At 52.1% G+C, this 16,866-nt stretch overlaps 2 protein-coding genes across 3 annotated transcripts in view; both read left to right on the forward strand.

Annotated features, from left to right (window-relative positions):
* Positions 1 to 1,375, forward strand: part of nap1l1 (nucleosome assembly protein 1-like 1) — a 16,135-nt gene extending 14,760 nt beyond the window's left edge. For both annotated transcript variants that reach the window (XM_046872686.1, XM_046872685.1), the window contains one exon: positions 30 to 1,375. Coding sequence is in view for 1 of the 2 variants with exons in the window: in XM_046872685.1 (XP_046728641.1) it covers positions 30 to 68 (39 nt within the window). In the remaining variant the exon portion in view is untranslated. The remainder of the gene's footprint in view (positions 1 to 29) is intronic.
* Positions 1,376 to 1,870: 495 nt separating this feature from the next.
* Positions 1,871 to 16,388, forward strand: phlda1 (pleckstrin homology-like domain, family A, member 1). The gene is made up of 2 exons (XM_046872696.1): positions 1,871 to 2,443; positions 15,998 to 16,388. Exons 1-2 carry the CDS (start codon positions 2,005 to 2,007, stop codon positions 16,000 to 16,002), a joined length of 444 nt encoding a protein of 147 aa, XP_046728652.1. The 5' UTR covers positions 1,871 to 2,004; the 3' UTR covers positions 16,003 to 16,388.
* The last annotated feature ends 478 nt before the right edge of the window (positions 16,389 to 16,866 follow it).

Raw genomic sequence — 16,866 nt, forward strand, 5'->3', positions numbered from 1 at the left:
GTGTGTGTGTGTGTGTGTGTGTGTTACAGAAGGATGCCAATCCCCCGGCGGAGTGTAAACAGCAGTGATGGACACACTGCTCTGTGACGGTGTGATTCCCCTCCTCTGGTCCTGCAGCCTTATGTTTTGTATTTCTCTATTGGTAGATTTAATCATAATTACTGATACACACACACACACACACACACACACACATTTTCACTTACTCTTACTCATATACAGCAGCTGTAGCTCACCCCTCTGTAACCAACACACACACACCCGCGTGCACACTGCTACATGCAGGAACATTCCAGAAACACGACTCAACACCAGTCGGTTAGCTGCTCTGTGATTGGCTGAACCCCTGGTGTATTGCGGGAAGTCATTGGTCAGCGTTTAAGGGTGATGAACATTCCTGCTCAATGATTTGCTAAATTCAGACAGTCCTTCCAGTTTAGGAGTAACCTAGATAGCTGGTAATAGCTGAACATAGTGACAGTGCTGGAGGAGTCATGTGACTGTCACATTATTCCACTGTATTGACTCCGCCCCCACACTTGTCTTTTTTTTTTTTCTCGTAAATGAATATATTAACCACTTCAGGGCCGTCAGAGTTTACATTTTATGATTGGCTAAATCCTGACTCTGACTTCCTGTTCCTCTGACTGTGGAGCCTTTGATGGTTGTTGGTTAAATCCTCACTGACGTCCTGTTTGGGCAGGTATAGGGTAAGCTCTGCCCACATGGGTGCCTTATATCTGTAGTAGCAGTTCTGCCAGTCAGAAATTTGACAGGCTCCGCCCCCAGCTCCGCCCCAGCCATTCAGCTTTTTCTTGTAGCACTTCAACAGTCCAGTGAGAACATAGAGCTGTTCTGATTGGCTGAGTCATGACTTCCTGTTTTTTTTTTTCTGTATGGTATGGAAGTAGCTCCACCTGCAATGATGTCATCATTCTGTTAAATGTTTTTATTGGTGGAATTCTGACTTCATTTTAGTCTGATTCACTGGAAGCATGTTGAGATGTTTAAGGTGGAAAGGTCTAAACGGCTCTAAACAATATCTTGGAACTTGATTTAGCTCCACTTCTAAATTTGCTATTTATAATTGCAGCACTTCAGCATTTGAGCGTTCATCTGTTTCCTTCAGTGAACAGTCTGGACTGACCATCAGAGACCCCACCCACAAACATTAGCCCCACCTACACTAGCTCAGACCGACTGAAACAGTTAGCACGATGACTGTGTGTGCGCGAGATGAATTGTAGTAAAACCCAGAAGGGGGGGAGTTCAGGGGTGTGTGTGAGCTGCAGCTGTTGTTGAGACAGTTCTCCATGTTACAGATGTTCTAATGTACTCAGATGTGTACTCATCCAATAAACTGGTTCTATGTGCACCAGCCTGTGGGGTTTCATCTTTGTGTGTGTGTGTGTGCGGTATTTCATTCCCCTGCAGTGTTGATTGCTGGTCGGGGTGATGTTCTCTAACAGATGCTTTGACAGCTGGATATTAAGGCCTAGTCCAACTTCTCGTTTCCATAGTAACAGCCTCGTCTTTCCTCATGAATCGGTTTTAGTCTCCAGTGTTAAAGCTGTTCTGTGAGGAATGTAAACGGAAGTGAGTTCCTGGAGCTGAATCTGAAAGAAACCCAGTTTTCATTCAGTGACTGTTTACTGGAGCAGTAACACGAGTCTTCTAATGAGTTACAGTGAAGAAGCAGCTCAGAAGAGGCTCGAGCGTCATCCTGCTGTACTGATCTCACACACACTCATCGCTGTTCTTCAAATCTTCTGCTGCATTTCTGCGCCTTTAGCCGAACGGCACCCGGGGGCGCACGAGCGCAGGATTAATCCCACTCGCGCGCGCGCGCACACACAACAGCGCGCGCGGCTCGGGGATGTCTGTGGGCTTCTGGTGAGAGACAGAACGACACTGCTGTCTTTCAGTCTGTGAGTGTGTGTCGCGTTTCCCCGCGCGCTCTGCTCAGAGGTATTGTGCATCCTCCTCGTGCTCGCGCTCCCGGTGATGCAGCAGCAGCAGGCGGCTCCGCGCGTGCTGAAGGAGGGCGTGCTGGAGAAGCGCAGTGATGGTCTGCTGCAGATGTGGAAGAGGAAACATTGCACGCTCACGGAGGAAGCCGTGCTCCTGCACACGCACCAGCACGCGCAGCCGGCGGCGAAGGGCAAAGAGCTGCACTTCTCGCGTGTGAAGACCGTGGACTGCGTGGAGCGGAAAGGCAAACACGGGTATTTCACCGTGGTGATGGCGAACGGGAAGGAAATCGACTTCCGGTGCCGGGCGGATGAGGGATGGAGCGCGGAGATCACTCTGCAGATGGTGCAGTATAAAAACCGGCAGGCAGTGCTCGCGGTGCGCTCCACGCGCCACAAACAGCAGCGCCTCGTCATCAGCAAACCGGAAACAGAGCTCACCGTACCGGCGGGGGAGAGCCGCGCGCACAGCGGTGACACACACACACACACACACACGTTTACTCAGCAGACTTTCTAATGAGCTTTAATTAACTCTCTCTGATCAACGTGCTAATTATTGATGACCTTCATGACACAACCACAACACACACAATCACAATGCACACACTGACAACACACACAACCACAATACACACAACACACACTGACAACACACAATCACTGACACACACACACAATCACAATACACTGACACAACACAATACACTGACACAATACACACAACACACACAATCACAATACACTGACAACACACACTGACACAATACACACACACAATACACACAATACACTGACACAATACACACAATCACAATACACACACACACTGACAACACAATACACACTGACACAATCACAATACACACTGACACAACACACAATCACAATGCACACTGACACACACACAACACAATACACTGACAACACACACAACCACAATACACTGACACAACACACACAATACACTGACTGACACACACAATACAATACACACAATCACAATGCACACAACACAATACACACACACACTGACACAATACACTGACACAACACACAACCACAATGCACACAATACACACTGACACACACAATCACAATACACACAATCACACACACACAACCACAATACACACACACACAATCACAATGCACACAACCACAATACACACAATCACAATACACACAACCACAATGCACACTGACACAACACACACAATCACAATACACACTGACACACACAATACACACACAATACACACACACAACACACACAATCACAATACACACTGACAACACACACAATCACAATACACACTGACACAACACACACAATCACAATACACACTGACACACACAACACACACAACCACAATACACTGACAACACACACAATCACAATGCACACAACCACAATGCATACAACACACACAATCACAATCACAATCACAATACACTGACAACACACACAATGCACACTGACAACACACAACCACAATACACACTGACACAACACACACAACCACAATACACACTGACACAACACACACAACCACAATACACACTGACACAACACACACAACCACAATACACTGACTGACACAACACAACCACAATACACTGACAACACACACAATCACAATGCACACAACCACAATACACTGACAACACACACACACACAATACACTGACACAACACACAATCACAATGCACACAATCACAATACACACTGCTGAGTTTTAGACCCATGTGTATTTATGTGGAATTATTGAACAGACTTTTATAAAGGGTTAATGAAGAAAATTTAAATTTGTATGAAGCATACCCCCCCACACACACACACACACACACCAGAATGTCTTAAACTTCATACTACCCCCACACACACTCTTTCTCCATACTCTCCCCCACTCTCTCCTCCATACTCTCCTCCATACACTCCTCCATACACCCCCCCCCTTTCTCCCTCCATACCTCTCCCTCCATACCTCCCCCCACTCTCCCTCCATACACTCTCCCTCCATACACTCTCCCTCCATACTCTCCCTCCATACACTCTCCCTCCATACCTCCCCCCCCACTTTCTCCTCCATACACTCTCCCTCCATACACTCCCCCACTTTCTCCCTCCATACACTCTTCCTCCATACACTCTCCCTCCATACACTCTCCCTCCATACACTCCCCCACTTTCTCCTCCATACACTCTCCCTCCATACACTCTCCTCCATACACTCTCCCTCCATACACTCTCCTCCATACACTCCCCCACTTTCTCCCTCCATACCTCCCCCACTTTCTCCCTCCATACTCTTCCTCCATACTCTCCCCCATACACTCCCACCCCACTCTCCCTCCATACACTCTCCCTCCATACACTCTCCCTCCATACTCTCCTCCATACCTCTCCTCCATACACTCCCCCTTTCTCCCTCCATACACTCTCCTCCATACTCTCCCTCCATACTCTCCCCTCCACACTCTCCCTCCATACACTCTCCCTCCATACCTCCCCCACTTTCTCCTCCATACCTCCCCCACTTTCTCCTCCATACTCTTCCTCCATACACTCCCACCCCACTCTCCTCCATACACTCTCCCTCCATACTCTCCCTCCATACACTCTCCCTCCATACCTCCCCCACTTTCTCCTCCATACACTCCCCCACTTTCTCCCTCCATACTCTTCCTCCATACTCTCCCCCCCCATACACTCCCACCCCACTCTCTCCTCCATACTCTTCCTCCATACTCTCCCTCCATACTCTCCCTCCATACACTCTCTCCTCCATACACTCTCCTCCATACCTCCCCCACTTTCTCCCTCCATACACTCCCCCACTTTCTCCCTCCATACTCTTCCTCCATACACTCTCCCCCACTCTCCCTCCATACACTCTCCTCCATACACTCTCCCTCCATACACTCTCCTCCATACCTCCCCCACTTTCTCCTCCATACTCTTCCTCCATACTCTCCCCCATACACTCCCACCCCACTCTCCTCCATACTCTCCTCCATACACTCCCTCCATACTCTTCCTCCATACTCTCCCTCCATACACTCCCCCACTTTCTCCCTCCATACTCTTCCTCCATACTCTCCCCTCATACACTCCCCCACTTTCTCCCTCCATACTCTTCCTCCATACTCTCCCTCCATACACTCTCCCCACTTTCTCCTCCATACACTCTCCCTCCATACACTCCCCCACTTTCTCCCTCCATACTCTTCCTCCATACTCTCCCCTCATACTCTCCCCACTTTCTCCCTCCATACCTCTTCCTCCATACTCTCCCTCCATACACTCCCCACTTTCTCCCTCCATACTCTTCCTCCATACTCTCCCTCCATACACCCCCCACTTTCTCCCTCCATACTCTTCCTCCATACTCTCCCCCATACACTCACCCCACTCTCCTCCATACACTCTCCCTCCATACACTCCCCCACTTTCTCCCTCCATACACTCTTCCTCCATACACTCTCCCTCCATACACTCTCCTCCACTCTCCTCCATACCTCCCCCACTTTCTCCCTCCATACACTCTCCCTCCATACACTCTCCCTCCATACCTCCCCCACTTTCTCCTCCATACACTCCCCACTTTCTCCCTCCATACTCTTCCTCCATACTCTCCCCCATACACTCCCCCCACTCTCCCTCCATACACTCTCCCTCCATACCTCTCCCTCCATACTCTCTCCTCCATACACTCTCCTCCATACCTCCTCCATACACTCCCCCCTTTCTCCCTCCATACCTCTTCCTCCATACTCTCCTCCATACTCTCCCTCCATACACTCTCCCTCCATACACTCTCCTCCATACTCTCCTCCATACACTCTCCTCCATGCACTCTCCCTCCATACACTCCCCCACTTTCTCCTCCATACCTCCCCCACTTTCTCCCTCCATACTCTTCCTCCATACTCTCCCCCATACACTCCCACCCCTCTCCCTCCATACACTCTCCTCCATACTCTCCCCTCCACTCTCCTCCATACTCCCTCCATACACTCCCCACTTTCTCCTCCATACACTCTTCCTCCATACTCTCCTCCATACACTCTCCCTCCATACCTCTCCCTCCATACTCTCCCTCCATACACTCTCCCCTCCACTTTCTCCTCCATACCTCCCCACTTTCTCCTCCATACACTTCCTCCATACTCTTCCTCCATACTCTCCCCCCACTCTCCCCTCCACACTCCCTCCATACACTCTCCCTCCATACTCTCCCTCCATACACTCCCCCACTTTCTCCTCCATACTCTTCCTCCATACTCTCCCCCATACACTCCCCCACTCTCTCCTCCATACACTCTCCTCCATACCTCCCCCACTTTCTCCCTCCACTCTTCCTCCACTCTCCCTCCATACCTCCCCCCACTCTCCTCCATACTCTTCCTCCATACTCTCCTCATACACTCCCCCACTTTCTCCCTCCATACACTCTCCTCCATACACTCCCCACTTTCTCCCTCCATACTCTTCCTCCATACTCTCCCCTCATACTCTCCCCACTTTCTCCCTCCATACACTCTTCCTCCATACTCTCCTCCATACCTCCCCCACTTTCTCCCTCCATACTCTTCCTCCATACTCTCCTCCATACACCCCCCACTTTCTCCCTCCATACTCTTCCTCCATACTCTCCCCCATACACTCCCCCTCATACACTCTCCCCCACTCTCCTCCATACACTCTTCCTCCATACTCTCCTCCATACCTCCCCCACTTTCTCCCTCCATACTCTTCCTCCATACTCTCCTCCATACACCCCCCACTTTCTCCCTCCATACTCTTCCTCCATACTCTCCCCCATACACTCCCACCCCTCTCCCTCCATACACTCTCCTCCATACACTCCCCCACTTTCTCCTCCATACACTCTTCCTCCATACACTCTCCTCCATACACTCTCCTCCATACACTCTCCTCCATACCTCCCCCACTTTCTCCCTCCATACACTCTCCTCCATACACTCTCCTCCATACACTCCCCCACTTTCTCCCTCCATACCTCCCCCACTTTCTCCTCCATACTCTTCCTCCATACTCTCCCCCCATACACTCCCACCCCACTCTCCTCCATACACTCCCTCCATACACTCTCCCCCATACACTCTCCTCCATACACTCCCCCCTTTCTCCTCCATACACTCTTCCTCCATACTCTCCTCCATACTCTCCTCCATACACTCTCCTCCATACACTCTCCTCCATACACTCTCCTCCATACTCTCCCCTCCACTCTCCCCCCACTCTCCTCCATACACTCTCCTCCATACACTCTCTCCTCCATACTCTCCTCCATACACTCCCCCACTTTCTCCTCCATACTCTTCCTCCATACTCTCCCCCCATACCTCCCACCCCACTCTCCTCCATACACTCTCCTCCATACCTCCCCACTCTCCTCCATACTCTTCCTCCATACTCTCCCTCCATACACTCCCCCACTTTCTCCCTCCATACTCTTCCTCCATACACTCTCCTCCATACACTCTCCCTCCTCTCCCTCCATACACTCTCCTCCATACACTCTCCTCCATACTCTTCCTCCATACTCCCTCCATACTCCCTCCATACTCCCCCACTTTCTCCCTCCATACTCTTCCTCCATACTCTCCCCTCATACACTCTCCCTCCACTCTCCTCCATACTCTCCTCCATACACTCCCCCCACTTTCTCCCTCCATACACTCTTCCTCCATACTCTCCTCCATACACTCTCCCCCCACTCTCCTCCATACTCTCCTCCATACTCTCCTCCATACCTCCCTCCATACACTCCCCACTTTCTCCCTCCATACACTCCCCCACTTTCTCCCTCCATACTCTTCCTCCATACTCTCCCCCATACACTCCCACCCCACTCTCCCTCCATGCACTCTCCCTCCACACTCTCCTCCATACTCTCCTCCATACACTCTCCTCCACTTTCTCCCTCCATACACTCTTCCTCCATACTCTCCTCCATACACTCTCCTCCACACTCTCCTCCATACACTCTCCTCCATACTCCCTCCATACTCCCCCACTTTCTCCTCCATACTCTTCCTCCATACTCTCCCCCATACACTCCCCCACTTTCTCCCTCCATACTCTTCCTCCATACCTCCCACCCCACTCTCCTCCATACTCTCCTCCACACTCTCCTCCACTCTCCTCCATACTCTCTCCTCCATACACTCTCCTCCATACTCTCCTCCATACACCCCCCACTTTCTCCTCCATACACTCTCCTCCATACACTCCCCCACTTTCTCCTCCATACTCTTCCTCCATACTCTCCCCTCATACACTCCCCCACTTTCTCCCTCCATACTCTTCCTCCATACTCTCCCCTCATACACTCCCCCACTTTCTCCCTCCATACACTCTCCTCCATACACTCCCCCACTTTCTCCTCCATACTCCCTCCATACTCCCTCCATACTCCTCCATACTCTCCCCCACTTTCTCCCTCCATACACTCTTCCTCCATACTCTCCTCCATACTCCCCCACTTTCTCCCTCCATACTCTTCCTCCATACTCTCCTCCATACACCCCCCACTTTCTCCTCCATACTCTTCCTCCATACTCTCCCCCATACACTCCACCCCACTCTCCCTCCATACACTCTCCTCCATACACTCCCCCACTTTCTCCCTCCATACACTCTTCCTCCATACACTCTCCCTCCATACACTCTCCCTCCACACTCTCCCTCCATACTCTCCCTCCATACACTCCCCCACTTTCTCCTCCATACACTCTCCTCCACTTTCTCCCTCCATACACTCTCCTCCACTTTCTCCCTCCATACTCTTCCTCCATACTCTCCTCCATACCTCCCCCCCACTCTCCCTCCATACACTCTCCCTCCATACACTCTCCCTCCATACTCTCCCTCCATACTCTCCCTCCATACACTCTCCCTCCATACTCCCCCCTTTCTCCCTCCATACACTCTCCTCCATACTCTCTCCTCCATACACTCTCCCTCCATACTCTCCTCCATACTCTCCCTCCATACACCTCCCTCCATACTCTTCCTCCATACTCTCCCCCATACACTCCACCCCACTCTCCTCCACTCTCCCTCCCTCCATACTCTCCCTCCATACTCTCCCTCCATACACTCTCTCCTCCATACACTCTCTCCTCCATACACTCTTCCTCCATACTCTCCCTCCATACACTCTCCTCCACACTCTCCCTCCATACACTCTTCCTCCATACACTCCCCCACTTTCTCCTCCATACCTCCCCCACTTTCTCCTCCATACTCTTCCTCCATACTCTCCCCCATACACTCCCCACTCTCCCTCCATACACTCTCCTCCATACTCTCCCTCCCCACTCTCCCTCCATACACTCCCCCCCTTTCTCCCTCCATACACTCTTCCTCCATACTCTCCCTCCATACACCCCCCCACTCTCCCTCCATACCTCCCCCACTTTCTCCTCCATACACCCCCCACTTTCTCCCTCCATACTCTTCCTCCATACTCCCCCCACTCTCCCTCCACTCTCCCTCCATACACTCTCTCCTCCATACTCTCCCCCATACACTCCCACCCCACTCTCCTCCATACACTCTCCTCCATACACTCTCCTCCATACTCTCCTCCATGCACTCTCCCTCCATACTCTCCCCCACTTTCTCCCTCCATACACTCTTCCTCCATACTCTCCCTCCATACACTCTCCTCCACACTCTCCCTCCATACACTCTCCTCCATACTCTCCTCCATACACTCTTCCTCCATACTCTCTCCTCCATACACTCCCCACTCTCCCTCCATCTCCTCCATACACTCTCCTCCATCTCCTCCATACACTCCCCCCACTTTCTCCCTCCATACTCTTCCTCCATACTCTCCCCCATACACTCCCACCCCACTCTCCCTCCATACACTCTCCCTCCCTCCATACTCCTCCATACTCTTCCTCCATGCTCTCCCTCCATACTCTCCCTCCCCACTTTCTCCCTCCACTCTTCCTCCATACTCTCCCCTCATACTCTCCCCCATACACTCTCCTCCATACACTCCCCCCACTTTCTCCCTCCATACTCCTCCATACTCTCCCTCCATACCTCCCCCACTTTCTCCTCCATACACTCTTCCTCCATACTCTCCCTCCATACACTCCCCACTCTCCTCCATGCTCTTCCTCCATACTCTCCCTCCATACACCCCCCACTTTCTCCTCCATACTCTTCCTCCATACTCTCCCCCATACACTCCCACCCCACTCTCCCTCCATACACTCTCCCTCCATACACCCCCCACTTTCTCCCTCCATACACTCTTCCTCCATACACTCTCCCTCCATACACTCCTCCTCCATACACTCTCCCTCCATACACTCCCCCCACTTTCTCCTCCATACACTCTCCCTCCATGCTCTCCCTCCATACACCTCCCCCACTTTCTCCCTCCATACACTCCCCCACTTTCTCCTCCATACTCTTCCTCCATACTCTCCCCCATACACTCCCCACTCTCCTCCATACACTCTCCTCCATACTCTCCCTCCATACTCTCCTCCATACACTCTCCCTCCACTCTCCCTCCATACACTCCCCCTTTCTCCTCCATATACTCTCCCTCCATACTCTCCTCCATACACTCTCCCTCCATACACTCTCCCTCCATACTCTCCTCCATACTCTCCCTCCATACACTCTCCCTCCACACTCCCCCACTTTCTCCTCCATACACTCCCCCACTTTCTCCCTCCATACTCTTCCTCCATACTCTCCCCCATACACTCCCACCCCACTCTCCCTCCATACACTCTCCCTCCATACACTCTCCCTCCATGCACTCTCCCTCCATACACTCTCCTCCATACACTCTCCCTCCATACTCCCCCACTTTCTCCCTCCATACACTCTTCCTCCATGCTCTCCTCCATACACTCTCCCTCCATACACTCTCCCTCCATGCCTCTCCCTCCATGCACTCTCCTCCATACACTCCCCCACTTTCTCCCTCCATACACTCCCCCACTTTCTCCTCCATACTCTTCCTCCATACTCTCCCCCATACACTCCCACCCCACTCTCCCTCCATGCACTCTCCCTCCATGCTCTCCCTCCATACACTCTCTCCTCCATACACTCCCCCTTTCTCCCTCCATACACTCTTCCTCCATACTCTCCCTCCATACCTCTCCCTCCATACACTCCCCCACTTTCTCCCTCCATACACTCCCCCACTTTCTCCCTCCATACTCTTCCTCCATACTCTCCCCCATACACTCCACCCCACTCTCCTCCATGCCTCTCCCTCCATGCACTCTCCCTCCATACACTCTCCCTCCATACACTCCCCCCTTTCTCCTCCATACACTCTTCCTCCATACTCTCCCTCCATACTCTCCTCCATGCACTCTCCCTCCATACACTCTCCCTCCATACACTCTCCTCCATACTCTCCTCCATACACTCTCCTCCATACCTCTCCCTCCATACCTCTCCCTCCACTTTCTCCCTCCATACCTCCCCCACTTTCTCCCTCCATACTCTTCCTCCATACTCTCCCCCATACACTCCCACCCCACTCTCCTCCATACACTCTCCCTCCATACTCTCCTCCTCCATGCCTCTCCCTCCATACTCCCCCACTTTCTCCCTCCATACTCTCCCTCCATACTCTCCCTCCATACCTCTCCCTCCATACACTCTCCTCCATACTCTCCCTCCATACACTCTCCCTCCATACACTCTCCTCCATACACTCCCCCACTTTCTCCCTCCATACACTCCCCCACTTTCTCCCTCCATACTCTTCCTCCATACTCTCCCCCATACACTCCCACCCCACTCTCCCTCCATACACTCTCCCTCCATACACTCTCCTCCATACACTCCCCACTTTCTCCCTCCATACTCTTCCTCCATACTCTCCCCCATACACTCCCACCCCACTCTCCCTCCATACCTCTCCCTCCATACACTCCCCCACTTTCTCCTCCATACTCTTCCTCCATACTCTCCCTCCACACTCCCCACTTTCTCCTCCATACTCTTCCTCCATACTCTCCCCCATACACTCCCCCACTTTCTCCCTCCATACACTCTTCCTCCATACTCTCCCTCCATACACTCCCCCACTTTCTCCCTCCATACTCTTCCTCCATACTCTCCCTCCATACACCCCCCACTTTCTCCCTCCATACTCTTCCTCCATACTCTCCCCCATACACTCCCACCCCACTCTCCTCCATACACTCTCCTCCATACACCCCCCACTTTCTCCTCCATACTCTTCCTCCATACTCTCCCCCATACACTCTCCCTCCCACTCTCCCTCCATACACTCTCCTCCATACACTCCCCCACTTTCTCCCTCCATACTCTTCCTCCATACTCTCCCTCCATACACTCCCCCACTTTCTCCTCCATACACTCTTCCTCCATACTCTCCCTCCATACACTCCCCCCACTCTCCCTCCATACTCTTCCTCCATACTCTCCTCCATACACTCTCCCTCCATACACTCTTCCTCCATACACTCCCCACTTTCTCCTCCATACACTCTTCCTCCATACTCTCCCTCCATACACTCCCCCCTTTCTTCCTCCATACTCTCCCCCATACACTCCCCCCACTCTTCCTCCATACTCTTCCTCCATACTCTCCCTCCATACACTCTCCTCCATACTCTCCTCCATACCTCCCCCCACTTTCTCCTCCATACACTCTTCCTCCATACTCTCCTCCATACACTCTCCTCCATCACTCTCCTCCATGCCTCTCCCTCCATCACTCTCTCCTCCATACTCTCCTCCATACACTCCCCACTTTCTCCCTCCATACTCTTCCTCCATACTCTCCCCCCATACTCTCCCTCCCACTCTCCTCCATCACTCTCCCTCCATACACTCTCCCTCCATACACTCCCCCACTTTCTCCCTCCATACTCTTCCTCCATACTCTCCCCCATACACTCCCACCCCACTCTCCCTCCATACACTCTCCTCCATACACTCTCCCCCCACTTTCTCCCTCCATACTCTTCCTCCATACTCTCCCCTCATACCTCCCCCACTTTCTCCCTCCATACTCTTCCTCCATACTCTCCCTCCATACACTCCCCCCACTCTCCCTCCATACTCTTCCTCCATACTCTCCCTCCATACACCCCCACCTTCTCCCTCCATACACTCTTCCTCCATACACTCCCCCACTTTCTCCTCCATACACTCTTCCTCCATACTCTCCCTCCATACCTCCCCCACTTTCTCCCTCCATACCTCCCCCACTCTCCCTCCACTCTTCCTCCATACTCTTCCTCCATACTCCTCCATACTCTCTCCTCCATGCTCTCCTCCATACTCCCCCACTTTCTCCTCCATGCACTCTTCCTCCATGCTCTCCTCCATACACTCCTCCATACACTCCCACCCCTCTCCCTCCATACCTCTCCTCCATACATCTCCTCCATACTCTCCTCCATACTCCTCCATACCTCCCCCACTTTCTCCCTCCACTCTTCCTCCATACTCTCCCCCATACACTCCCCCACTCTCCTCCACTCTCCTCCATCACTCTCCTCCATACACTCTCCCTCCATACCTCCCCACTCTCCCTCCACTTTCTCCTCCATACTCTTCCTCCATACTCTCCCCCATACACTCCCCCACTCTCCCTCCATGCACTCTCCTCCATACACTCCCCCACTTTCTCCCTCCATACTCTTCCTCCATACTCTCCCCTCATACCTCCCCCACTTTCTCCCTCCATACTCTTCCTCCATACTCTCCCCTCATACACTCCCCCACTTTCTCCCTCCATACCTCTTCCTCCATACTCTCCCTCCATGCTCTCCTCCATACTCTCTCCTCCATACCTCTCCTCCATACTCCTCCATACACCCCCCACTCTCCCTCCATATACTCTCCTCCATACACTCCCCCACTTTCTCCCTCCATACACTCTTCCTCCATGCTCTCCTCCATACCTCCCCCTTTCTTCCTCCATGCTCTCCCTCCATACACTCCCCCACTCTCCTCCATACACTCCCCCACTTTCTCCGTCCATACTCTTCCTCCATACTCTCCCCCCATGCACTCCCCCCACTCTCCCTCCATACACCTCCCTCCATACTCTCCTCCATACACCCCCCACTTTCTCCCTCCATACTCTTCCTCCATACTCTCCTCCATACACCCCCCACTCTCCTCCATACACTCTTCCTCCATACACTCCCCCACTTTCTCCCTCCATACACTCTTCCTCCATACTCTCCTCCATACACTCCCCCCTTTCTTCCTCCATACTCTACCCCCATACACTCCCCCCACTCTTCCTCCATACTCTTCCTCCATACTCTTCCTCCATACTCTCCCTCCATGCACTCTCCTCCATACTCTCCCTCCATACACTCCCCCCCACTCCCTCCATACACTCTTCCTCCATACTCTCCCTCCATACACTCTCCTCCATACACTCTCCTCCATACACTCTCCCTCCATACTCTCCCTCCATACACTCCCCCCACTCTCCTCCATACTCTTCCTCCACTCTCCCCCATACACTCCCACCCCACTCTCCCTCCATACACTCTCCCTCCATACTCTCCTCCATACACTCCCCCACTTTCTCCCTCCATACTCTTCCTCCATACTCTCCCCCATACACTCCCACCCCACTCTCCTCCATACACTCTCCTCCATACACTCCCCCACTTTCTCCCTCCATACTCTTCCTCCATACTCTCCCCTCATACCTCCCCCACTTTCTCCCTCCATACTCTTCCTCCATACTCTCCCCTCACACTCCCCCACTTTCTCCCTCCATACACTCCCCCACTTTCTCCCTCCATACTCTTCCTCCATACTCTCCTCCATACACCCCCCACTCTCCCTCCATACACTCTTCCTCCATACACCTCCCCCACTTTCTCCCTCCATACACTCTTCCTCCATACTCTCCTCCATACACTCCCCCCTTTCTTCCTCCATACTCTCGCCCCATACACTCCCCCCACTCTCCCTCCATACACTCCCCCACTTTCTCCGTCTATACTCTTCCTCCATACTCTCCCCCATACACTCCCCCCACTCTCCTCCATACACTCTTCCTCCATACTCTCCTCCATACCCCCCACTTTCTCCTCCATACACTCTTCCTCCATACTCTCCCTCCATACACCCCCCCACCTTCTCCTCCATACACCCCCCCCCACCTTCTCCTCCATACACTCTTCCTCCATACTCTCCCTCCATACACTCCCCCACTTTCTCCCTCCATACTCTTCCTCCACTCTCCCCCATACACTCTCCCCCACTCTCCTCCATACACTCTTCCTCCATACTCTCCTCTATACACTCCCCCACTTTCTCCCTCCATACACTCTTCCTCCATACTCTCCTCCATACCTCCCCCACTTTCTTCCTCCATACTCTCCCCCCACACACTCTTCCTCCATACTCCCCCATACACTCCCCCACTCTCTCCCTCCATACACTCTTCCTCCATACTCCCCCACACTCTTCCTCCATACTCTCCCCCATACACTCCCCCACTCTCCCTCCATACACTCTTCCTCCATACTCCCCCCACACTCTTCATCCATACTCCCCTCATACACTCCCCCACTCTCTCCTCCATACACTCTTCCTCCATACTCTCCCCCACACTCTTCCTCCATACTCTCCCCCACACTCCCCCACTCTCCTCCATACACTCTTCCTCCATACTCCCCCACACTCATCCATACTCCCCTCATACACTCCCCCCACTCTCCCTCCATACACTCTTCCTCCATACTCTCACCCCCACACACTCTTCCTCCATACTCTCCCCCACACTCCCCCACTCTCCCTCCATACACTCTTCCTCCATACTCCCCCATACACTCTTCATCCATACTTTCTCCCCCACACACTTCCTCCATACTCTACCCCCATACACCCCCCCACTCTCTCCTCCATACTCTCCTCCATATTGAATATTTTTGTTTAACAAATGTTAAATTAAAAATGTGTTTAACGTGTGTTTATGACCTGTGTTTTCAGGTTAAACAGTCATCAACTTGACAGACAGACAAACCGAGATGACACACAGACTCCAGCTGTGAAAATGACCTCCAGCCTTCATGTGTGTGTGTGTGTGTGTGTGTGTGTGTGTGTGTGTGTGTGTGTGTGTGTGTGTGTGTGTGTGTAAATCAGCAGCTTCCATATTCATCAGGCCAAAGACACACTGTTTCTCCACCCAACTTCTCCAGCATCTCTACCGAACACTTCACGTCAGTGTACGATGTCACGCTGTATGGAGTTTGATGTGATGTGTGAGGATAATTATTACGGCCTTGTATTGCTGATGAAAGACTCCAGACGTGCGTGTGTACGTGTTTCATTTGCAGTTGTTAAAGTTGCTTTCATAAATAAACAATCCATTTCAAGCACACACTGCTGTCTTCCTCTTTATTGCACAACCTTCAGAATTTCATAGCGGAACTGCAATCAAGCGTTTGTGAAAACCTGCACTGAGTCTGTTTCTGCGCTGTGGAGGAATTTTACTCCACTCATCTCTGCTGAATTGTTGTAATTCTGCCACATTGGAGGGTTTTCCAGCATGACCCCCTTTTTAAGGTCATGCCACAGCATCTCAATAGGATTCAGGTCAGGCTTTGACTAGGCCACTCCAAAGTCTTCAGCCATTCAGAGGTGGACTTGCTGGTGTGTTTTGGATCAGAACCCAAGTTCGCTTCAGCTTGAGGTCATGAACAGATGGCCAGACATTCTCCATCAGGATCTTTTATTAAACAGCACAATTCATGTTTCCATTGATCACAGCAAGTCTTCCAGGTCCTGAAGCAGCAGAACATCCACAGACCATCACACTACCACCACCATGTTTTACTGCTGGGATGATGTTTTTTTCA

This window comes from Silurus meridionalis, chromosome 18 (genome assembly GCF_014805685.1).
Source record: "Silurus meridionalis isolate SWU-2019-XX chromosome 18, ASM1480568v1, whole genome shotgun sequence".
Classification (NCBI taxonomy): Eukaryota; Metazoa; Chordata; class Actinopteri; order Siluriformes; family Siluridae; genus Silurus; species Silurus meridionalis.

Excerpts from the sequence above, each read along its gene's own strand:
- phlda1 (XM_046872696.1), top strand. The coding sequence starts at position 2,005 with ATGCAGCAGCAGCAGGCGGCTCCGCGCGTGCTGAAGGAGGGCGTGCTG.